Raw genomic sequence first — 24,407 nt, forward strand, 5'->3', positions numbered from 1 at the left:
ATAGCAGATCTGAAAATCTGCTATTTTCAAATAGCCTAGATATAAAATAAGGCTAAAGTGGTTAATGTATGTTTTATAATATAAAAATGTATATCTGAAAAGTAACTAGTAGCTAAAGTTTTCAAATAATTGTAGTGGAGTAAAAGTACAATATTTGCCTCTGAGATGTAGTGGAGTAGAAGTAAAAGTATTAGAAATTGGAAATACTCAAGTAAAGTACAAATACCTCAAAATTGTACTTAAGTACAGTACTTAAGTAAATGTACTTCGTTACTTTCCACCACAGGTAGAGGTTGACGACCAAAAAGCAGAGGAGAGAACATCAGCAGGCCAGCCTGACGATGCACTGAAGAGCGGGCAAGCCAAGCCAAAAGCCAACGTAAAGAAATCAAAGCAGAAAGAAAGGCTCCCAGAGAAAGACACTGAACCCGCTAATACGCTGGTGACCCGTAGAAGCAGCAGAGCCACCAACGCACTCTCCAAAACGGTCAAAGACCGCCCGACCCAACCGGAAAGTCCCAGTGCCGGTAAAGGCAGCGCGGCAGAGTCCACCGTGGAGATACCGACGCCGGAGAAGGCCAAGCCGGTGACTCGACGGGATCGGCTGAGGCAGAGCAAGAGGTTGAACAAGGACGTGACCGTGCCAGAGATCCCCGTCCCGCCGTCCGCACGGCGCGAAAAACCCGCCGTTGAATCCAGCGACGGCCTGCCTTTGAGAGCCGACGGCATGAAGGTACCGGGGTTACGGTTGTATAAAATCCCAAACCCCAAGTTTGACAAGGTTAGTGTCAGAAAACCCTCTCGGAAGAAAAAACGGCGCAAGTTCGTGTGGACGTTCACGTTGGTGAAGACAGAATGCAAACCGAAGGGAGGCGAGAACACGCCGAAGGCTGTCAAAGTAACAGAGACCCCGGAGCCCACCGCCGTAGTGGACCGGTCCTCTCTCTCGGACACGAGTGTCACGAAGCGTTCGGAGGGAACCGGAGAAAAGAAATCGAGGACTGACGGCTCCGCCCCGGGCGACAGTGTCGGCGCGGGCGACATCGAAAAGTGTTCCAAAACCATCTCTGACGCGCCCGTAGAGGAGAAGGCCGCGTTACAGGTGGATGTGGAGCAGGTAACCGCTCCGCCCCTTGCACAGGACGCCACAAAGACGGACGTTGTGAAAGTCGTTCCCCCGCTTCAGATCAAAAAGGTCTCTTCGCCGGGGAAACATAAAAGCTCCAAACCGTCGTTTTTAATCCAGCAGGTTAGCCCCGCCTCTGAAGAGAGAGAGGCTGAGAGAGAGGCCCTCGTTAAATATTCGAGCGTCGTTCAGGAGGAACAAACGTCGGCCCCGGACGTACAGAGTACAGAGATTCCCCGGCTAAGGAGAAGACCGCCAAGCGTCACCACGCCGCCGAAAAAGCGCGGCGGCCCCAAGGCGTCGACCACGCCGAAGCAGAAGCTCAGAACCGGTCCGGATGCCGAGGGTTCCTCTCCACAGGTCACCAACAAAGAGTTAAATGTGAACGTTTCCTCCGCGGAGGATTCCACCTCCACGCTTCCTCCTGATGCCTCTGGACAGGTTCTAAAAGAGTCTGAAGAGTCCTGGCAGCAGACGCCCCAGGTACCCCCCTCCTCCTGTCCCACTCCAGAACAAGAAGCATCGGGGCCGGTTCCTGAAGATGTTCCGCCGGTCCCCGCTGTGCTTCCTCTACTGACGACGGAGGAGAAGAAGGCGCCGGCGGAGGAGAAGGCGGCGGAGGAGAAGAAGGCACCGGAGGAGGAGAAGGCGGCGGAGGAGAAGGCGGCGGAGCAACGGGTGAAAGAGGTGAAGCATCGCAAGCGAAGAACCAGCTTCTCGTCCAGAAAGAGGGCCGCCCAAAAGAAGAAGTCGGCGGTCTCTCCCGTGGCCGCTCTGAACGAGCTGTCCGCGGCGCTCGAACCCGCCGCCGCCGCCGCCGACAGCGCGCCGCCCGTGGTAACGGAAGACATGGAGCCTGTGGTAAAGGATCACTCTGCTGCTGCTGCTGCTCAGTCAGTAGGAAGTGAAGAGTCTCTCCCGCCGACTAAAGAGCCCGTCCAGCAGCCAGAGCCCGAGGCTCTCAGCCTGCCGGTGGAGGAAGGAGGAGAGAAGGTTGAGCCGCTGGTGAAAGAGGAGCCACATATTCAGCTCATAGACGGCCAGGAGGAGGAGGAGGAGAAGGAGGAGAAGGAGGAGGAGGAGGAGAAGGAGGAGAAGCAGGAGGAGGAGGAGGCGGCGCTGCCAGAACGGCAGCCAGTCATGGACCAGAAGCAGCCGCCGTGCCTTCCCAGGAGGCCGTTGAAACAGGGGAAGAAGAGGAGGAAGAGTCTGATCGGTCAGAGACAGAAACAGAAGCACAGAGCGGCGGAGAGGAAGGAGAGGCTCCTCTCTCTAGAGACTAACTCGCCCCGAGTCCAAACGCCGGGCCGCCCGACCGAACGGGTCCGAGAGATCAGAGACGTTTCCAGCCCGGCGTTGGAGGCGCCCCCTGCTCCGCCCCCTGCTCCGCCCCCTGCCCCGCCCCCTGCCCCCCCGCCCCCGCCCCCGGGCTCTAAGCTGGTGGGCGTGCGTAAGAAGCGGCGGAAGCGGCACTCGGGCCTTCACTTCCTGGGGTCCAAGAAGCACAAGGCTCGGGCCAAAGCCCTGGCCAGGAAGGTGGAGACGGCCGTCGACTGCTCGGCCGCCGTGAAGCAGGAGGAGACGGACGTGTCGGTGGACGAGGTCCGTCCGTCCTCGGACGCCACGCTGATGCTGGACGGCGGCGGCGCTCAGCCCGGCGGCGGCAACCACAACAACAACAAGTCCAAGTTCCTGAAGAACATCAAGCACTTCATCATGCCCGTGGTGAGCGCCCGCTCCTCGCGGGTCATCAAGACGCCGCAGCGCTTCATGGACGACGCCGGCATGTCGGTGCTGCCCCGGAGAGGCTCGCCCAAGAAGGGCCTGCAGGTCTGCAGCCCCCCGCCCCCTCCGCCGCCCCCGCCCCCGCCGCCGCCGCCGCCGCCCGCCGTCCGGCCCGGGAAGAGGCGAGACGACGGCGCCGCCGCCACGGTACGCCCTGCCCTGTGCACGACTGTTACATCATCGTCTAAGTGCAATCATCTTTGTTATAATCGTTTCCATGTTGAAAAGTGTTCATACATAAAAAAAGAGCAGAAACAGCTGATCTACAAGCTTACAACGCGTCACAAAGTGACGCGTTGTAAGCTTGTAGATCAGCTGTTTCTGCTCTTTTTCTGCAGAAAGCTATTTCTGCTTTTTCTCCCTGCATGTTAAAGTGTTCATACATAAAAAAAAGTGCAGAAATAGCTGATCTACAAGCTTACAACGCATCACAAAGTGACTCGTTGTAAGCTTGCAGATCAGCTATTGGCTACGCGTGGCAAAGCTTGTAGATCAGCTATTTCTCCTTTTTTCTGCAGAAATCTATTTCTGCTTCTTTCCCCTGCTTGTTGAAAAGTGTTCATATATTAAAAAAAAGCAGAAATAGCTGATCTACAAGCTTACAAAGTGACGTGTTGTAAGCTTGCAGATCAGCTATTTCTGCTTTTTCTGCAGAAAGCTATTTCTGCTTTTCTTTTCTTCTTCTCCTGCATGCTGAAAAGTGTTCATACATAAAAAAAGAAAAAGCACAGCTACGAGCTTGTAGATCTGCTATTTTTTATTTAATGTTTATAACATGTAACACACAGCCCTACAGAGGAGAGGAGATCTTAATGTTTATAACATGTAACACAGCCCTACAGAGGAGAGGAGAGGAGATCTTAATGTTTATAACATGTAACACACAGCCCTACAGAGGAGAGGAGAGGAGATCTTAATGTTTATAACATGTAACACACAGCCCTACAGAGGAGAGGAGAGGAGATCTTAATGTTTATAACATGTAACACAGCCCTACAGAGGAGAGGAGATCTTAATGTTTATAACATGTAACACAGCCCTACAGAGGAGAGGAGAGGAGATCTTAATGTTTATAACATGTAACACACAGCCCTACAGAGGAGAGGAGAGGAGATCTTAATGTTTATAACATGTAACACAGCCCTACAGAGGAGAGGAGAGGAGATCTTAATGTTTATAACATGTAACACACAGCCCTACAGAGGAGAGGAGAGGAGATCTTAATGTTTATAACATGTAACACAGCCCTACAGAGGAGAGGAGATCTTAATGTTTATAACATGTAACACACAGCCCTACAGAGGAGAGGAGAGGAGATCATAATGTTTATAACATGTAACACACAGCCCTACAGAGGAGAGGAGAGGAGATCATAATGTTTATAACATGTAACACACAGCCCTACAGAGGAGAGGAGAGGAGATCATAATGTTTATAACATGTAACACACAGCCCTACAGAGGAGAGGAGAGGAGATCTTAATGTTTATAACATGTAACACACAGCCCTACAGAGGAGAGGAGAGGAGATCTTAATGTTTATAACATGTAACACAGCCCTACAGAGGAGAGGAGAGGAGATCTTAATGTTTATAACATGTAACACACAGCCCTACAGAGGAGAGGAGATCTTAATGTTTATAACATGTAACACAGCCCTACAGAGGAGAGGAGAGGAGATCTTAATGTTTATAACATGTAACACACAGCCCTACAGAGGAGAGGAGAGGAGATCTTAATGTTTATAACATGTAACACACAGCCCTACAGAGGAGAGGAGAGGAGATCTTAATGTTTATAACATGTAACACACAGCCCTACAGAGGAGAGGAGAGGAGATCTTAATGTTTATAACATGTAACACACAGCCCTACAGAGGAGAGGAGAGGAGATCTTAATGTTTATAACATGTAACACAGCCCTACAGAGGAGAGGAGAGGAGATCTTAATGTTTATAACATGTAACACAGCCCTACAGAGGAGAGGAGAGGAGATCTTAATGTTTATAACATGTAACACAGCCCTACAGAGGAGAGGAGAGGAGATCTTAATGTTTATAACATGTAACACACAGCCCTACAGAGGAGGGGAGAGGGAGCTGTCTCCCATCCTGGACCCAGAGGACGAGGAGGACCTGCTCAGTGAGGCCCAGCTGGACGTCAACCTGTTCTCCACACAGGAGCTGGAGGACGCCAGCGCCGTCACCGCCGGCCTGTTCGCCTCGCCCAAGAAGAAGACGGCGTCCAAGTCGTCCAGCAAGAGGAGGTCCCTGCTGAGGAACCCCAGCTTCAAGTGGCACCTGCCGGGGGAGTCCGGCGAGGAGGTGTACAGCCTGGACAAGACCCTGGAGAACCAGTACGAGAACATGTTCCTGTCCAAGCCCTTCGACGACGACGACGTGGTGCCGGCCCGCTCGCCCAGAGACCTCCGCCTGGTCCAGAAGAAGAGGAGCTCCGTGTCCAAGTTCAGCCGACAGCAGCAGCAGGCTCCTCACGTGAAGATCTACAAGAGCCTGAAGACCCTGCATCCAGGTAGGACTGTGGCCAGCTATGACCTCCTTAGTGATTTATTATATAATATTATATCTATATATATTATTATATCTATTATTATCGATTGAAACAATCAAGAGGCACGTTATTTTGATTATTATTATTTTAATATATCAATGGAATTGATATGACAGTTCAAATAGATTGTTATCAACAGTACAACAGTGTCGCACAGACATTGCAAAAATAACCCTATTTTCACTTTAAAAAAACTTAAAGAAAAACCCTAAATGTAACACCTCCCAAATCGATTATTCTTATTCATGTCTATAACGTTTTAAAAAAAAAAATTAAATGAAATAGTGTATAACCCATGACATACATACTCATGTATACGTACATATGTGATGCAGACATTCTTAGAATACATTTTTAAGGAGACATTATATGTCTTTATACTTTATTGTTCAGTATTGCTCCCACCCTTTACCTGTGACCAAAAATGTACTGTTTTTGTGTGCAATCACCTATTAACTCTATAACTGCCAAAGACGTTTATAAACGTCTTTGAGAAATTAGCTGTTGCCTGCCAAAGACGTTTAAAAACGTCATGAAAAAAAAAAATCTTATCTTTACATAAGATGATGTTTGGTAACATATGTGATGTCTATTTGTCTCAGTCTTTTGTTGTTGTGTGTTGATTTGTTCATGAAAAATGAATGAAATGGAAGTGATGAAAACATATGGATTAGTGTGATTAACTGTTGCACCCTCTCCATCCATCCATCCATCCATCCATCCATCCAGGACTTCCTCGCAGTAAGAAGAGTCCAGAGCCGACGGGCGGCTCCACCAGCAGCTCCTCCAGCAGCTCCTCCAGCAGCAGCAGCAGGAGCAACGTGTCCAAAGCTCCGCCGGCCCCCATCGACCTGGCCGAGGGCCTGGACGACGAGGTGAAGAGCATCAGCCTGAGGCAGCGCAGCACCAACGCAGAGAAGCTGGCCAAGTCCAAGCTGAAGATAGAGGACCTGAACGCCCCCGGCGTGGTGAGGAAGGTGTCCGTGTGCGTCAGGAACTCCAAGCTGCTGTCTCTAAGCGCCGCCAGTGAACCGCTCCGCACCGTGGAGAAGGAGGAGGCCGTGGCTTCTGACATCCACCCAGGTGTGTTCACCTTTATTTTATTAGAATAAACCCCTTGAGTAGGGATGGGACCATCATCGTTTTATATCGTTTATCGTGATAAAAACGCTCTTAATAATCGTATCGCAGAGATTTTAAGTTATTGTTGTGAATTGTCCTCCATCATACACTAGTATGAATTAGCTGTTGTTTGAGGTGCAAATTCAGTGCTACTTCCAAAAATAGCAGATCTACAAGCTCACAACGCGTTGCAAGCTTGTAGATTTTTGGCAAACTTTCCCGCCCAGAATAGGGATGCTGGGGGTTCAAGTGGTTTAACAAAAGTGACATTTTAAGTTTTTAAGCATATTTTGATTATCGCAATATTTCTGCTGCAATAATGGTGACACGTAATTTTCATATCGTCCTATTCCTAAGCTCTTACAATCTCATTTTCCAGCGGTTGTCGTCACATGTATGCTGTGTAGACAAAAAACAATGATATATACTATACATGCCTACATACATAAAAAGCCAACACATACAATAACCATTGTGAACCTTGAAAAAACATCACAGCCTTAGGATGGCATTAAATCCAGTAATAAAACATTTAAAACACTATGTTCAATACAGTGAGTGAGGCACTCGGGTGGTTTTTTGATTGATTGAAATTTTTATTAGGCAAAAGAATGTAAAACAACACAGTTACATTTATAATGCTTTTGTCTAAAAGGTCCGGCCAAAAAAGTCCTTGCGGACTTGTTTCCGTTGGGGTCCTTGAGTTAATTTCATAGACATATGTGGTGCAGTGGTTAAGTCCCTGCCCACCACCACCACGGAGGTTGCAGGTTGGAATCCACGTGTGCGTGTGTGTGTGTGTGTGTGTGTGTGTGGCGTCTATGCGAACACAATTGTCTCGTGTTCAGGGGAGGGGAGGAGGAGCGTGATATTATTAGTCATTGCATGTATTCCTACAGGCAGGGGGCGGCACCTGTCAGCAGGGAGTGTAGGGCGGGAGGAGTACTCTAAATGAGAAAAAAATAAATAAAGCAATGGAACACATTTTAAAATGCTATGTTCAGTACAGTGAGTGCAACAATAAAATAATGAAATAATATAGTATGATGGCAGGTTTACCGACAACAAGAGCATACAACTTAGTAACTTGGTAAGAAGACAGAAACACTGTGAATGTTGAAATGGACCTGATGTTAGCCGCTAAATGATTCCAGTGTGAAGGAGCTTTGAAAATAAAGGCATGTTCACCGTTTCCTTACTGACCCGAGGAACAGTAAACCTGAGTGTCTGGTATGTTGTGTTGATGGAACAGAGACTAAATAGCGTTTCAGGTATGGAGGATAAATTAAATGAATACATTTAAATACATGTAAGCAGAGACATAATGTGAGATGTGTACCAAGTTGTGCACACTGCACTGTATCATTTGAAGACGCACCCACACATACCTACACCTGCTAAATGTAAGGTGCACTGGTGTGACCCATGAGATAAACTGCACTGGGCTGATTTCTGGGTGCACTCTGGAGCCCCGATTCACACAAACCTTGTTTTCTAGGGGTGGAAAATAAAATCCATTCACAAATGTCAAATCGACTATAATATCATCATATTGCTAATTGCACAGAGCAAGCAGCCAGATTTATGTTGGTTATCAGAATATTGAGAAGCCTTTGTTATAAGTCAGGATTATTTTACAAAAAAGGACTTGTTTATTTTCTTGTTGGTTTTCTGCAATTGTTGATGTTGTTAAATATAACCTTCCAGCTGACAGTGACACATCGTTTCCATTAGTTTTTATTATCAATAAAAGATAATGGAAGTAAATTAATCACAATGCATCGCAAATCGCAATAATCTGAATATAATGGAATCCTAGTCCTCTGAATGGTAATGGAATCGTCAGGTACCTAGCCGTTTCCACCCCTACTGTTTTCTACTTCGTCTGGCCGAAAATAGCTGATGTACAAAATAGCAGCTATAAATAATAATAGCAGCTTGAGCTTGTAGATCTGCTATTTTAGAAAAATTGTGAAAATGTTCTGCAAATCTTTGAATATATATATATATATTTTTTTAAATTAAAGCAATTTTTTTTACTTTGATCTGGGAGATGGATCAGATCTACAAGCTCATGGCGCGGCACTATGTGCCACGCTATGAGCTTGTACGACGCCTTAGTTTGGCAGAGCACAAATTAGGCGTTTACACTCGGGCATCGGCGTTAATAATAGACGATGAAATCGTGGTATTAATTGCTTTGTTGTTCTTCTCAAGCAGGAAAGCCGGAGGCTGGGCAGACGGCGGGACCACCGATAGCGGACGGAGGAGGAGGAGGGCTGTCTGAGTCTGAGGAGAAGGCAGCGTCACAGAGGGTCCGCCTCACCGGAGCAAACAGGAGGATGTTCAACCTCCTGAAGAAGGCCAAGGTCCAGCTCATCAAGATAGACCAGCAGAAACAACTCAAGTCCTGTGGGGTGAGGCCATGATGGTAGACATGCACACAATTGCACACAACTGACTGTCTCTTTATTTTAACCCATTCAACCCGGGAACGCATCGGTGTCACTTTAGATTTCTTTGGATATTGAAAAATAGCAGATCTACAAGCTCATAGCGCGAGTGCTGCAGTCATAACAGATTAAATGACATGCCTGTAAACAACCTCACATGGTACACCACAGTACATACAAAAGACCTCTGAGGCACACATCAGTTGACCTCTGACCTGTGCGTACTTAGTAGGTCACAATGAGGCATACTGTTGTTGTCGGGTAGAAACCTTGTATCTCAATATTTCATCTTTTCTGCCTTTTCATATAAATCAATGCTTATTTTATACTTCATGGTATGAGAGTGTCTCACAAAAAGTATTGAAAATGGCCGATCTACAAGCTCATAAGGTTATGTTATGAGTGTGTCATGTTAAATTGCACAAAGTATCTCCATATTCATATTTTCAGATTTTAGATAAGTTGAAAACGACTCGTACACCAATCTGATTTCTATGTTCTGTAGAGCAGGGAATCTAAAACCCCCCAAATCTAACCCAAAATAGTGAAATGAATACATTAATGTAATGTAATGAAATGAATACATTAATTAATTTTAGTCACGAAGGAAGCTCATTGTGACCAAAACATCAATATTATTTTCCCCCAAAAAACATGAATGGCTTGTTTTGTAGCTCTCTTTATGTCACTAAGACACACAACATGAATGTTCTGAGGCAGTAACTGTCTTTAACAAAAAATGTTCACTTAAAACAAAACTGTTACTAGATTGACTTCAGTTGGACACAGCAGTCAATAACCTGTCTCCTAAGACTGCTCAACTGCAGCTGTGTTGTAATGACCTACTTAACTGAAGGAGCATTACTATTGGCTGTGATTTGATTGCCTGATTAGCCTGAGTAAAGGAGCATTTCCATTGGCCCATTTCATGAAAAGTACCAGTTTTGGACATAGAAGGTTTGCTCCTGACAGAGACCTATACAGGGGCGCCGATTTATGTCTGTGCTTCTGGGTGCGCAACGCACGTGCAGGTTTTTTTTGTTACTTTAATGGAGTTAATTCGGTTAATTTGGTACCAAAAATGTACTCCATGAAGTGAAGATGTCAGAGGTTTTTTCTTTTTCTTTTTTTGTGGTGAGTTTGTGATGGGTGCTGGTCATTTCCCCTGGGTGCTTTAGCCCCGAGGCACCCACAGTATCGGCGCCCATGGACATATGTGTTTTATAACATCAGTGCTTTCATCATTGTTAATGTGCTTTGTGATGTTTAATATCTCAAGCCCTTACCGATTCAATATCTCATCCAATTAACGACTAGACAGGCAAGACCATTGAGGCTTTTGAGGTGAGATAGAAACAAACAGAAAAAAAGTGACTCTAGTAGACGATTTAAAGAAGTCACATTAAAATGCCTCTAATGCATACATGGGAAACTGGCGGCTCGGGGGCCACATGCGGCCCCCAGCTTCACTTAAGGTGGCCCACAGGTTAATATCAGAATAGTGATATATTATTATATATTATTTCAGCTGTTATGATTCCTAACATGCTAACATGACCCACTTTAATTACTTCAGTCTGTATTAGTAGTATTGTCTTTTTTTTATGTCCAATGTATTTGTATTTAAGTTCATAAAGTTAACATTAGTATAACTAAATGCATTTGAAATTAAATAAAAATGTTGCTTTTCAGGATTCCAATTCAAACATAGCAAAAATAAAACGCGTCGTGTTTTGAGCTTGTAGATCGGCTATTTTTGCTACTTTTGTGTGACATAGAATGGCGAAAAAAGTTAAAATACAGAGAGACAGTATATGCAATGTGTCCCTCTGGAGTGAGTGTGTAAATATAGTGGCCCTCTACATCATCAGAGCTGCCCAGCCCTGCTCTAATGCAGACCAAACTGTGAGACCTTGGAATTAAAAAAAGGAACTCCTTTTTGTTGTGCTTCCTCCTGCAGCTTCTATCAGCAGCTCCTGCCACCATGTCCACTAGAGACGTGACCTCCAAGAGACGCAGCAAACGGAGTAAACGGAAGGAGCGGCTTGAACCGGACGTCCCGGTCAAGACTGAACCACCTCAAGGACAGGTAGGGGTACAGAACTATGGGCTGAACCACCTCAAGGAGAGGTAGGGGTCAGAGTCCTGCAACGGGCCGGGTACCCGCGGATACCCGACGGGTACCCGCGTTTGACGGGTGAAAACGGGTGAAAATCTTACTTTGATAAGATCACGGGTACGGGGACGGGCGGTACTGAACTAATCGCGGGCGGGTATCACTTTATTGTGAAAATCAGAGAGCACTGTTTCCGCCCAAACAACGTAACTTGTGTAACTTAACAGCACAACTGCATGGAGCATGCTGGTCAGTTATCTTAACTCACAAAAACACATTGAACATCCTGTTAAACCTTCAAATTAAAAGTATCTGATGACGTAAACAACGACACATGTGTGCTGCGTAGATGCGCGTTCGCGCGTGGCTTAAGCTCGCTCCTCCGTCTTCACATGATTTCTGTACAAACCTGACCACTGAATGTAGCGCTGTTGTTGAAGGCTGCTATTTTTTTCAACACACTTTTCAATAGGATTTACATTTTACACGGGTAAACGGGCGGACAACGGGTCGTTTATTTGACGGGCGGGTCTGGTTCGTATTTTGAAATTATCACGGGTGACGGGTCGGTCTACGGATCTGAGTATTGACGGGCGGGGCGGGCGCGGGTTCTCAAAATTGGACCCGTGCAGGACTCTGGTAGGGGTACGGATCTATGGGCTGAACCACCTCAAGTAGAGGGAGGGGTACAGATCTATGAGCTGAACCACCTCAAGTAGAGGGAGGGGTACAGATCTATGAGCTGAACCACCTCAAGTAGAGGGAGGGGTACAGATCTATGAGCTGAACCACCTCAAGTAGAGGGAGGGGTACAGATCTATGGGCTGAACCACCTCAAGTAGAGGGAGGGGTACAGATCTATGAGCTGAACCACCTCAAGGACAGGTAGGGGTACGGATCTATGGGCTGAACCACCTCAAGTAGAGGGAGGGGTACAGATCTATGAGCTGAACCACCTCAAGGACAGGTAGGGGTAGAGATCTATGGGCTGAACCACCTCAAGTAGAGGGAGGGGTACAGATATATGGGCTGAACCACCTCAAGGACAGGTAGGGGTATAGAACTATGGGCTGAACCACCTCAAGGAGAGGGAGGGGTACGGATCTATGGGCTGAACCACCTCAAGTAGAGGGAGGGGTACAGAACTATGGGCTGAACCACCTCAAGGACAGGTAGGGGTACAGAACTATGGGCTGAACCACCTCAAGGACAGGTAGGGGTATGGATCTATGGGCTGAACCACCTCAAGTAGAGGGAGGGGTTCAGATGTTTTGGGTCGGGTGTTACGGGAGGGATTACTTTGTGTAGAAACTGCGAAAACAGCTAGCACTCAATAAATATCCTTTTCACATAGTTGTATTTAGACAGAGCAACGGACGTGTTTCAACCTAACAGGTGTTCCTCAGTGTTGACTTCAACGCAGAGGAACACCTGTTAGGTTGAAATGCGTCCGTTGCTCTGTCCGTGGAGAGGAAATAAAATGTGAAAAGGACATTTACGGTGTGCTGGCTGTTTTCTCAGTTATATTGTTGAGCCGTGCACCATGAATCTTTAGTTTAATCTATAGTGTTGCAGGTATTCTCCTTTGCAGTGCTTTCTCTTGACTAGTTTGTGTAGAACACGGTTTCCACACAGTGAGTGGATACACACTGGTTTGCCGTGAGAATAGTCCAGGTGTGTCTAGTGAGTTTGTGACAAGCACACATTTCTATTATTACAATATACTGTGTACAGCTATGCAACATGTTATGAGCTTAATTCACTAAATTAAGATTATAACCACTTTAGTTTAAACCTAGTGTCCCTACTTTTAAACTGAATGTAAAATAAAATCAGTTCAACTTGCCGGGTGCACGGCTCAAGAAGACTCACACTATGGAAAGAATAGACAGCTCTCTGGTTCTTTATAATGATAATAAAGAATAGACAGCTCTCTGGTTCTTTATAATGATAATAAAGAATAGACAGCTCTCTGGTACTTTATAATGATAATAAAGAATAGACAGCTCTCTGGTTCTTTATAATGATAATAAAGAATAGACAGCTCTCTGGTTCTTTATAATGATAATAAAGAATAGACAGCTCTCTGGTTCTTTATAATGATAATAAAGAATAGACAGCTCTCTGGTTCTTTATAATGATAATAAAGAATAGACAGCTCTCTGGTACTTTATAATGATAATAAAGAATAGACAGCTCTCTGGTTCTTTATAATGATAATAAAGAATAGACAGCTCTCTGGTTCTTTATAATGATAATAAAGAATAGACAGCTCTCTGGTTCTTTATAATGATAATAAAGAATAGACAGCTCTCTGGTTCTTTATAATGATAATAAAGAATAGACAGCTCTCTGGTTCTTTATAATGATAATAAAGAATAGACAGCTCTCTGGTACTTTATAATGATAATAAAGAATAGACAGCTCTCTGGTTCTTTATAATGATAATAAAGAATAGACAGCTCTCTGGTTCTTTTCGACGCGTTGTGAGCTTGTAGATCGGCTATTTTCAAATAGCCTATGTATAGAATAGGGCTGAAGTGATTAAATGTATGTTTTATAATGTCATAATTTATATCTGAAAAGTAACTAGTAACTAAAGTTTTCAAATAATTGTAGTGGAACAAAAAAAAAAAATCCCTCTGAGATGTAGTGGAGTACAAGTAAAAGTATTGGAAATTGGAAATACTCAAGTAAATGTACTTACCGTAGTTACTTTCCACCACTGATGGTGACTGAAAGCTTTTACTTACATTTTCACATGGATTGACAGCTGCTGTTGCCAAAGTTATTTCCTCTAGCAGTTCCTGGGACAACCTGTCCTAACAAGGTCATGAGCAGCCCCCCCCCCCCCTTTAGTGGCACAAATGTATAATAACTGTAAATAATTAACTGTCACCTGAGTTTTAACCCTTGCATCTCAGGCCAAAAAGCGTCTTAACTACTGTACGTCTAACCAGGGAAACCCCCCCCCCCCCCGTCTGGTGATAAGAAGCGGCTCGCTAGCTCTCATGCATTGAAGGAGGCGTGAGCTCGGCTCTGGGCTCTCCCTAGGCTGGCAGAGGGAGTGTAGCGCCCAGGATTACTTAGATAATTGGCACTGGGTTGCAAAAATCGTGGGATAAAAATGTATAAAGTGAACGGAGCGTTGATGAACATCATTTAATTGGCCATCTTGAAGGCATAGTGTACTTAGTTAGTTTTACACTTGGGGCTGTTAAAACGTTCACTGTGATCATTCATCTAGAAGGTAAACACCAACCCCTACCCCCACCCCCCCCCCCCTGTGTTATACATGTCATCAACAAATACAAAACACTATTTGTACAAAGTAGAAAAGGGAAAAAACGGCAGCAGTGAATGACACCATGGGAATTTATATTTACGCCCCCTGGTGGTCTCCTGGTAGATGTTTTTTCAGGTCAGTTTTCAATGAATCACAGAGAACATTGTGTGACATCTTATGCCTGTAGGTTTGAATGAAACATTACATTACATTACAGTCATTTAGCAGACATTACATTACATTACATTACAGTCATTTAGCAGACATTACATTACATTACATTACAGTCATTTATCAAACGCTTTTATCCAAAGCCACTTACAATAAGTGCATTCAACATAGGTAGGGAACAAACTACTAATCACCAAAGTATTAAGTGCATTCTCTTCTAAAACAAGCAACTAAGAGTATACCTAGCGCTAAAGTAAAAGTGAATATATCAGCTATACCTACTGTCTTAAACAGACAAATAGGAACATCAAATGAGCAAGAGCTAAAACAAATAAGTGTATCAAATAAACAAGATCCAATAAAACAAGAGCTTGTACAAATAATTGACAACAAGTAGGCCAGGCTAAGAGGAAGGGTCAGGGTAGTTTGCTGAAGAGGTGGGTTTTCAGCCTGCGGTGAAAGCTGGGCAGTGACTCTGCTGAAACCAGTGATACACATCCTTTTTAATGGAAATAAAATGCTACAAGGCTGTCTGTTGATACCAAATTCAAGCAGCAAAAATATCATCTAAATCACGTCCCAGACAACATTCCCAGGATGATGAATGAATCCTCATAGCCACCTTACACCTGACCTTTGTGCTTGTTTTCATCATAGTGGTGCGCGCTGTGTATCTGATTCAGTGACATGTTGTCTTTTCTCCTCTTCCAGGTGCAGCATCTGTCCCCGGTGTGTCAGGAGTTCCGGCGGGCCGGCGGGCCGAGGATCAAGCACGTGTGCCGCGCCGCCGCCGTGGTTCTGGGGCAGCCGCGGGCCCTGGTGCCCGACGACATCCCCAGACTCAGCGCTCTGCCCCTGCATGAGAGAACCGGCATCTCACCCTCCTCTGTCCCTAACGGTACATCATTATACCAAGATGATTGTTGTATTTGAATAATTAAAGGTAGGGTAAGTGATATGTTTGGGTTAAAACATATAGTATTTTGTTAAAAGGTTAAAGCACTATATTGTGATAGTAATCATTGCTATAGAGTGTTTGTTCAGAAACAGGAGTCTCCCCGTCTCTCCAGCTCTTTAATAAACAGAAAATACATTTTCCGGTAGGTGCCAAAATCTCAGCCAATCAGGAGAAAGTACCCATTTTTAAGCTTCATTTTTATAGTGTTCCAGTTCCAATTTTGCCTGCTCATTTCTTAGTGTCATCACTTCCAATTTCAGTTGTTTAATCTGTATCCTGATTGAGTTCTCTATCCTGATTGGATTAAATTGGAAATGAAACTGAAACTGAAACGAAAATACGTTTTCTGTTTTATAAAGAGCTGGAGAGACAAGGAGACTCCTTTTACTGAACAAGCACTCTGTAGCAATGAGTACTATCAGAATATAGAGCTATTTAACACTTATTTTAACCAAAGAAAATCACTTACCCTACCTTAAGTTCTGTCTTTTATGTCGGGTTCTGTTGACCCTTTAACACATTGACCGCCAGAGGTTAATCTCATAATGTACTCACCAGTGCCAACGTGTTATTGTTGTTTTTTTTTTTTTTTCATGTCGCCATAGATCTTGTTAAAATCCTTAAGATTGAGCCGTACACGGTCTGTTTACATCCGCGACATCTCACTGTATCTCCCAGTGAAAACCGCATGTCAAACGGATCTCCATGATTGTAGTTAGAGCGGATTACGTTAAACAGTGATATGCGAGGAGAAAAAACTACAGGAAGAGAATTGAGTTTCAGTGTGCGCTTTAGAATGGGAGCCGACGTGATCGTCAAAACCGGATCCCAAATAATTCTGTTTCCGGTCATCAAACCGGAACCGGAAATGGATCAAAAAATTCCGAAAGTGCACCTGGAAAATTTTCAACGCGAATCGGCGGTTCGCGTAGATCTACGCGACTGGCACGCTGCGGCTTTAAATAGGTTCGCGTAGATCTACGCGATTGGCATTCAATGTGTTAAGACCGGGAAAGCATCTGTCATTTTTAGATTTATCTTCGCTCCGCGTCAAAGAGATCCACTTTGGATCCACATGTTTCCCATGTGGATCCTGACATACACATCATTGCATTATTTAGACAACATTTCCCAGACCTGCAACGAAATGTGTCCCTTTTTCTGAAAGCACCAATACTCACCCCCCAAATATAGTCACATTATTGATTTTGATAATTGATATTGTTAAGATTTTTGTCAAAATTGCCGAGCTCTACTTTAGATGATCCTAGAGCATACTGGCCAGGAAGAGAATTGCATAAATAATATTTTATTCTATTTTTGTTTTGTATTTTTAATGTCTTTTAATTTAGAGCACCAATTCTAACGCTTGAAACCTATCAGACCTGCAAGCATAAACGCTCGGATGCAGATACTTTTTTTCGCTCCATGTTATTGAATGCAGCCGTTCTCACTGGCCGCACGCGGGCGCTCCTCCTGTGTCACGTGAAGATTTGTTTTCCGCTTCCATTGAAGTGCATTGACAAGACGTCTCGCTGTGGCCAGGTTTGGCGAGAACAGGCATGCACAATAAAACGCGTGAGCAACGTTTTTTTGTGGGTTCCCAGCATAATGGTGCATGGTCATGTGTGGAGATCTGTGGATTAGTTTCTCATCTGCATGCTTCAGTTATGACGGCTGACCTGTGGTGTGTTGTCATGGTTGCAGACGCGGGCTCTGCGGACGAGTCGGACAGCCCCGTGCTGTCAGACCAGAAGGTCACCAAGGTGAAGAAGACGTCCAGCCTGATAAAGAGGAAGGGTCTGGGCCCGTTCGGCTACCGCTCGCGGCGCTGTGGCGTGTGCAAAGGCTGCAACCACGAGGACGACTGCGGGAAGTGCATGAACTGCCTGGACAAGCCCAAGTTCGGCGGACCCAACACCAAGCGGCAGTGCTGCGTGTACGTTACCTCTCCTCCGTCTGTCGTCTGGGCGCTTTACACCATGAGACATGAGGCTGCAACTATCCACTAATCCATGACAAATACACAATACAGAGACAGATCACACAATACTAAACGTCTACACAACACCTCTCTTACACACAATACTAAACGTCTACACAACACCTCTCTTACAGAGACAGATCACACAATACTAAATGTCTACACAACACCTCTCTTACAGAGAATACAAATAGAATAAGTTAGAGAGAAGCATCACGTTATGTGCAGAGCTGAGGAAGGGCCTATTTGTTAAAAAATCGATGACTTTTTCCATTAATCTGATAATCGAGAAGCTTATGGTTCTTTGGCTGTCCGGGGTACACACACACACACACACACACACACAGACACAGACACAGACACAGACACAGAGACACACACACACACACACACACACAATTTAGAATTGATTAAATCAATTAGTATGATTAACCACTTGAAGCTCTATTTTATACACGTTGCGCGAAAATAGCAGATGTAGACGTTTGTAGCTTCTAGGTCTATTTGACCTAATGTGACCAGATTTGACTGTTAGACAGCCATCTAGCATTTTTTTCATTTCCATTCTTTCGTGTCATATGAAAGCAGGGAATCATAGTAACATAATGATATGTTGGTTAATGAGATTGAGTGAATAGTTTTGAAACAGCTTATAGAACTGAAGTCAAGTTAAAACTCTTCAGTGGAGAAAACACCACTTGAATTAACGGTTGCTATAGCTCTAACCTTATATCTTAGCTTCATGTTTATGTATTTATTTCATATTTACATGTCAATTTAAGCTCTGACATTTATGTCAGAAATACTCTAGTATGTGAAGAGTCTAACTGGGCTATTGACTCATTTTCATTTCAGTTTCCTGAAGAATGGGCACCAGAGATGACTGTCTCCCAGACACAAAATATAGATTATTTCATTAAAATAGATTATTTTGTATAATCAATTAAATTGATTAAACAGTTGAAGCGCTAATGAGAAACCACATTTGTTAATTTGACAACAGTCCATCCTCATTGTAATATAATAATAATACTAATAATGATAATGTGTGTGTTTTTAAAGGTATAAGAGGTGTGATCAGATCGAGGAGAGGAAAGCACGGCGTCTGAGTGGCAGAACTGTTCCCAAAGGTGAGTCTTCATTCTACTGGACCTCTTTATCATTTAAAGAATCCCCTTACCTGTAGGGGTCCATTTGGTTCCATGTGTACACTCTCAGAGTTACAGACCTGTAAGGGTCCATTTGGTTCTATGGTAAATGGTAAAATGGTAAATGGTGCATTTATATAGCGCTTCTATCCAAAGCGCTTTACATAGATTGTGCATTACATTCACCCATTAACACACACATTCATACACTGATGGAGGAGGACACTTCAACACTAACTCTAGACGCCCCAGCCCGGGATCGAACTGGGAACCTTGCAGTTTTCCAGTTCACTCTACCCGGCCACTCTACCCCTGAGCCACTGTCGCCCCATGTGTACACTATAAGGGTCCATTTGGTTGATAATACACTATAATGGATTATAACTGATTATAATACACTATAAATTATTATAATTTATTACAACTATGATCATCATAATACACTATAATAGATTATAACTGATTATAAATACACTATAAATTATTATAATATTTTACAACTATGATCATCATAATACACTATAATAGATTATAACTGTGATTATAATACACTATAAATTATTATAATGTTTTACAACTATGATAATTATAACACTAGAATAGATTTTAACTGTGATTATAATAATCTATAAAGTATTATAATGTTTTACAACTATATCCTGTTCTAAATAAAAAGTTGGTGAGTGATCAGTCATTATGAAGTGTTTGGCCCGGTTTGGCCTAGCTCAGACCTACCCAGGACTGGGTACTTTTTAGGCACCAGTTTAGTACCACTTACACACCACTCTACCCACTTCATTGTAGTGGAAACCGAGGCACAAGTGGACGGTGTGGTGTGGGGTAGGGTGAGGCCATGCATATGGAAAGCCGCCTTATAGAAACCCTGAGGGTGCCTGGACCACACTGTCTTAGAAGCCTAGTTCATGTGTGGAGTCACAGTGCCCCCTCCTGGCTGTTGTTGTGCATTGACTTAACTGATGCTGTTATAATGTGTGAGGAGCCTCATGTACCTGAACACTAGATCACATTGACCTTGAACTTTGAACTGTTCAGGAAGGCCCACCAGACTGCATGTCACCCCCCCCCCCTCCCTCCCCCCTCTCTCTCTCCTGCCTTTCCTGTCTCTCTGTTCACGGCTATTTTAGAAATGTTTTAGTTTTTGAATCTTTTTAACCCATGATTCTAAAAACGCCTTCTAAATCCTGACTGAAATATGTTGCTTTATATACTGTATAGCAACAACAGCTAATGTGACACAGAGGTGTTCCCTGCTTGAAAGGTATAACAACGTATATCAGTGTTCCAGGTTTTTTTTATCATATTTGAACTGGGGACCCCCCCCCTCCCCCGCCCTGCCGAGCACTCCACAGAAAATTATTGTGAAAATAGCCGATCTACAAGCTCACAACGCCTCGCACTGCGAGGCGTTGTGAGCTTGTAGATCGGCTATTTTCACAATGTTTGCCTCTTTCTTTACGTCATGTTTGGCCAATGTGGTATTAAAGAGGTCATTAAATGGTAACTTCATAAATGTGCAGATACCCTGTACCAGTGGTTCTCAAACATGTTTGTCTCAGGACAGCCGTGTAAAAACCTTTCTCATCCACCCCACTGCACCCTGAATTACATCGTTACTACATAGCACCTTATTACACGGCTTGGTTGAATGCTCGATTCTGATTGGTCAATCATCGGTCATTTCTGGATAATGACCGATGAGCTCAATAACGGCCCGCTCTGTAATCAGAGACTCAGAACACCTGCTCGTATCAACCTGCGCTGCTTGGTTTTATGCTTTATCCAACATGACAGCCATGTAAACAAACAACCCATCTCATTTACAACTAAACGTTGCTCTCAAGAATGTTTTTGAAAACATTTGAAGTGAGAAATAGACGATGCAACGACCGAAAAGTCATTCTATTTGATCCTCTGCACTTCCTTGTTTATCGTGGCACAACAACGGGGGAATACCAAAACGCTCGCCCCAAAACACAGTCGCCCCGGGGCAAATCCGGTGGTATTACAGGCAAATCCAGCGGTATATAGAATGGGGGGCAAGTGTGTTTTGGGGCGAGTCTTCCCCTTACCTTATGGAATACTGTCATTTGTTTTCCGAGGCGAACTTGTCCGCCCAGCCCAATACTTATGGAATACTTTCATTGCTGTAAGCAAGGAAATACTTCGTTTTGGAATAAATGACCCGCGTTTTGACTTTTGAGTCAATTTATTTATTTATTTATGTATTAAGTAGCCGTGTAATAAGCGGGATAATAATCAGGGTGATTATGCACCTCGGCTCCGCCTCGGTGCATAATCACCCTGTCGGGCTTTAAATTTCAATAATGACCACCTCCCCATACATTATCCCTTGCTTATGCCATATTAACGCTACGTAAATATGTAAATCTTTCCGACAGATTGAAGATAATTGTTATACTAAACCCCAGCATCCCTATTAGGGAACATACACCAAAAATAGCTGATCTGCAAGCTCACATCGCGTCACAAAGTGGCGCGTTGTGAGCTTATAGATCTGCTATATTTGGTGAAGAGACTTGGTGTACAGTAGACTGAAAAAGAACGCACCAAGTAAAGTACAAGTGATATTTATAAATGCTAAATATTATCAAAGTATTCTGAGGCACCCCTGAACCAGCATCAAGGCACCCTACGGTGCCACGGCACCCACTTTGTGCTGTGTACACTTATACTGTATGTTGGTCTGTTTACTGTTGAGGGAGAAAACTATGTTGCACATTAAAGCTAATCATCTGGGGACCCCCCTAAATAATTTGGGGACCCCCCCCTGGCGGTTTCGACCCCCAGTTTGGGAACCACTGAGCTATAGGACTACATGGGATCTACAGATCTGGTATTTGTCGGGGTCAGGGTTAAAGCTCTACTGCCTTTATTAAAGGTCTAACTGTGACCCCGTGCGTCTCCTCCTCGTCCCTCAGGTCACGGTAAGCGCCGGCGCTTGTCCCTCAGCCTGGGACACTCCAGCAACGATGAAGGGGACGACGGGGCCGTCAAGTCCCAGTCTGGGCCTCCTGAGGGCGGCGACAGCCAGAGCCCGTCTGTGAGGAAGCAGCCCAAACGCATCGTCAAGCCTCGCATCTACTTTGACCTGCTGGACTACGACTCTGACCCCGACCTCAAGGCCACGCCCAGCTCCACCTCCCCCGCCTCCAGGAGACGAGGACCAGGCCCTCGCTTCAGCCAAGGTATAGTATAGAGCACCGAAGTCTGACGTCATTTACACATCCTACCTGGGTCGCGTTTTCCCCCCCCCGTTCTGAATCCCCATAGACGTGTTTAATATCGTGTCAAATAAGAACTGTGTTCCAAAAATAAACAAATGACCCCGGTGGTTTGACTCTTATGGATATGAAGCATCAACTGACGGTGAGAAAACCATAATGCTACCGTATTTTCCGCACTATAAGGCGCATCTGAATATAAGGCGCACCTGCAATAAATCAATAATTTTCATATATAGGGCGCACCGCATTATAAGGCGCATAGAATAGAAGCTACTGTAGTGGCTGGGGTTGCGTTATGCATCCACTAGATGGAGCTGCGCTAAAGAAAACAGTCAGATAAGTCAGTCAGTCAAACTTTATTAACAGAATTAATACAAACCAGCGTTCTTACAACACACATGAACCTAGACATGTAAGGTAGACCTTGTACCAGTGATATGTGCTGTCATGAGACTGTTATTTTTTTCTAATGCAAACTTCTAATAAAGTCTTCAATCAATCAAACAAACAACGGCTGTTTTATTTTTTCCCCAAGTACGGCCGTTTTATTTTTTCCCCAAGGTGTCGTCAGTGATGTAGTATTTTCGCGACACAGTGTATCTTTTACCAACAGCCAGGTATAACAGGTCGTGCAACTTTTTATGACGTAGTTAGTGCATCCATGGAGGGGAACATTTTTTCTCCAAGTACGGCTGTTTTATTTTTTCCCCAAGGTATCGTCAGTGACGTAGTATTTTCGCGACACAGTTTATCTTTTACCAACAGCAAGGTATAACAGGTAGTGCAACTTTTTATCACGTAGTTAGTGCATCCATGGAGGGGAACTTTTCCCTGATTCAGTAAGGGAAACACATGGAAACACACAGGTAAAAGAAACAGTCTGATACCGCTAGCTACGGTAAATCAAACGTTAGTGCAATCACAATATAGTAACTCTGGAAATAGTGCAAAGCAATAAAAATATAACAATAACTCAACGTTGTTCAAACGTTAATGTCCATATTCACAATATCTCCCACTCCCAGCCTTGTTCAGTTGTTAACACGTAAAAGAAACACGTAAAAGAAACACGTAAAGCTCACTTTTTCAGTTCATTCCCCATCAACGAATCCCTCGAATTCTTCCTCTTCAGTATCCGAATTGAACAGCTGGACGAGTACACGTACAGCATCCAACGTGCCCGGCTCCATCTCGTCAGACTCGTCAACAAATCCCTCGAATTCTTCCTCTTCAGTATCGGAATTGAACAGCTGGGCGAGTACAGGATCCAACGGCTCCATCTCGTCAGAGTCGTCATCCGAGGCGGTGTCGCTGCTGTTGTCCGGCAGGACAGTGCCAATTCCTGCCTTCCTGAAAGCTCGGACCACCGTTGAGACTGATATATCTGCCCAGGCATCCACGATCCATTGGCAGATAGTGGCGTATGTCGCCCGGCGCTGTCTCCCCGTCTTGGTGAACGTATGTTCGCCTTCTGTCATCCACTGCTCCCACGCAGTTCGCAGTCTAGCTTTGAACGCCCTGTTGACACCAATATCTAGCGGCTGGAGTACTTTAGTCAATCCACCCGGAATGACAGCAAGCACCGAATTAGTGTTTTTCACTTGTTTTTTGACACCATCGGTGATATGGGCGCGCATGGAGTCGTAGATCAATAGGGACGGCGCTGTGTGAAAAAATCCACCCGGTCTCTTTAAGTAAATTTCTCTCAGCCACTCACTCATCTTTTCTTCATCCATCCATCCCTTCGGGTTAACTTTGATGAGGACGCCGGCTGGAAACTTTTCCTTTGGCAAGGTCTTTCTCTTGAAAATAACCATGGGTGGAAGTTTCTGGCCATTAGCCTGGCAGGCGAGAACTACAGTGAAGGATGACTTCTCATTCCCTGTCGTGCGTACATTCACCGTTCTGGACCCCGTTCTCTCCACAGTGCGGTTCACAGGAATATCAAAGGTGAGTGGAACCTCGTCCATGTTGAAGATGTGCTCTGGCCGGATCCTTTTTTCAGTGATCTTGTCTTTGCAGTATGTGCGGAAAGAGGCCAGCTTTTCTTGGTAATCCTGTGGCAGTTGCTGCGAGACAGTAGTTCGTGCGCGGATGGAGAGATTACGTCTTTTCATAAAACGAAAGCACCAAGAAGGCCCGCCTCTAAATTCATTGATGTCCATGTCATGTGCTAGCGCTGTTGCCTTCATTCGCAGTGTGACTGTAGAGACGCTTCTACTTGCTGCTCTCTGTTCAACAACCCACTGTTCGAGTGTGTCCTCTAATTGTGGCCATCTCGCTTTGTTTCCGCGGAAACTCTTTTTAGTCTTCTTTACTTGGCGCAGGTCATCTTGTTGCTTCCTCCACTTTCGTACCATTGATTCGTTGACGTTGAATTCTCTCGCTGCTGCTCTATTGCCATGTTCTTCTGCGTGACTGAT

At 44.6% G+C, this 24,407-nt stretch overlaps 1 protein-coding gene across 1 annotated transcript in view; it reads left to right on the forward strand.

Annotated features, from left to right (window-relative positions):
* The window catches only part of kmt2bb (lysine (K)-specific methyltransferase 2Bb), a gene marked incomplete at its 5' end in the record, with an annotated part of 102,254 nt that overhangs the window by 6,469 nt on the left and 71,378 nt on the right, over positions 1 to 24,407 (forward strand). The window contains 9 exons of the mRNA XM_080427181.1: positions 287 to 3,058; positions 4,985 to 5,441; positions 6,210 to 6,563; positions 8,823 to 9,019; positions 11,016 to 11,144; positions 15,340 to 15,526; positions 17,294 to 17,525; positions 18,633 to 18,700; positions 21,679 to 21,945. Of these exons, the coding sequence (XP_080283307.1) occupies positions 287 to 3,058; positions 4,985 to 5,441; positions 6,210 to 6,563; positions 8,823 to 9,019; positions 11,016 to 11,144; positions 15,340 to 15,526; positions 17,294 to 17,525; positions 18,633 to 18,700; positions 21,679 to 21,945 (4,663 nt within the window). The remainder of the gene's footprint in view (positions 1 to 286; positions 3,059 to 4,984; positions 5,442 to 6,209; positions 6,564 to 8,822; positions 9,020 to 11,015; positions 11,145 to 15,339; positions 15,527 to 17,293; positions 17,526 to 18,632; positions 18,701 to 21,678; positions 21,946 to 24,407) is intronic.

Source organism: Gymnoscopelus braueri (genome assembly GCF_963280865.1).
Source record: "Gymnoscopelus braueri genome assembly, chromosome: 4".
Taxonomy (NCBI): Eukaryota; Metazoa; Chordata; class Actinopteri; order Myctophiformes; family Myctophidae; genus Gymnoscopelus; species Gymnoscopelus braueri.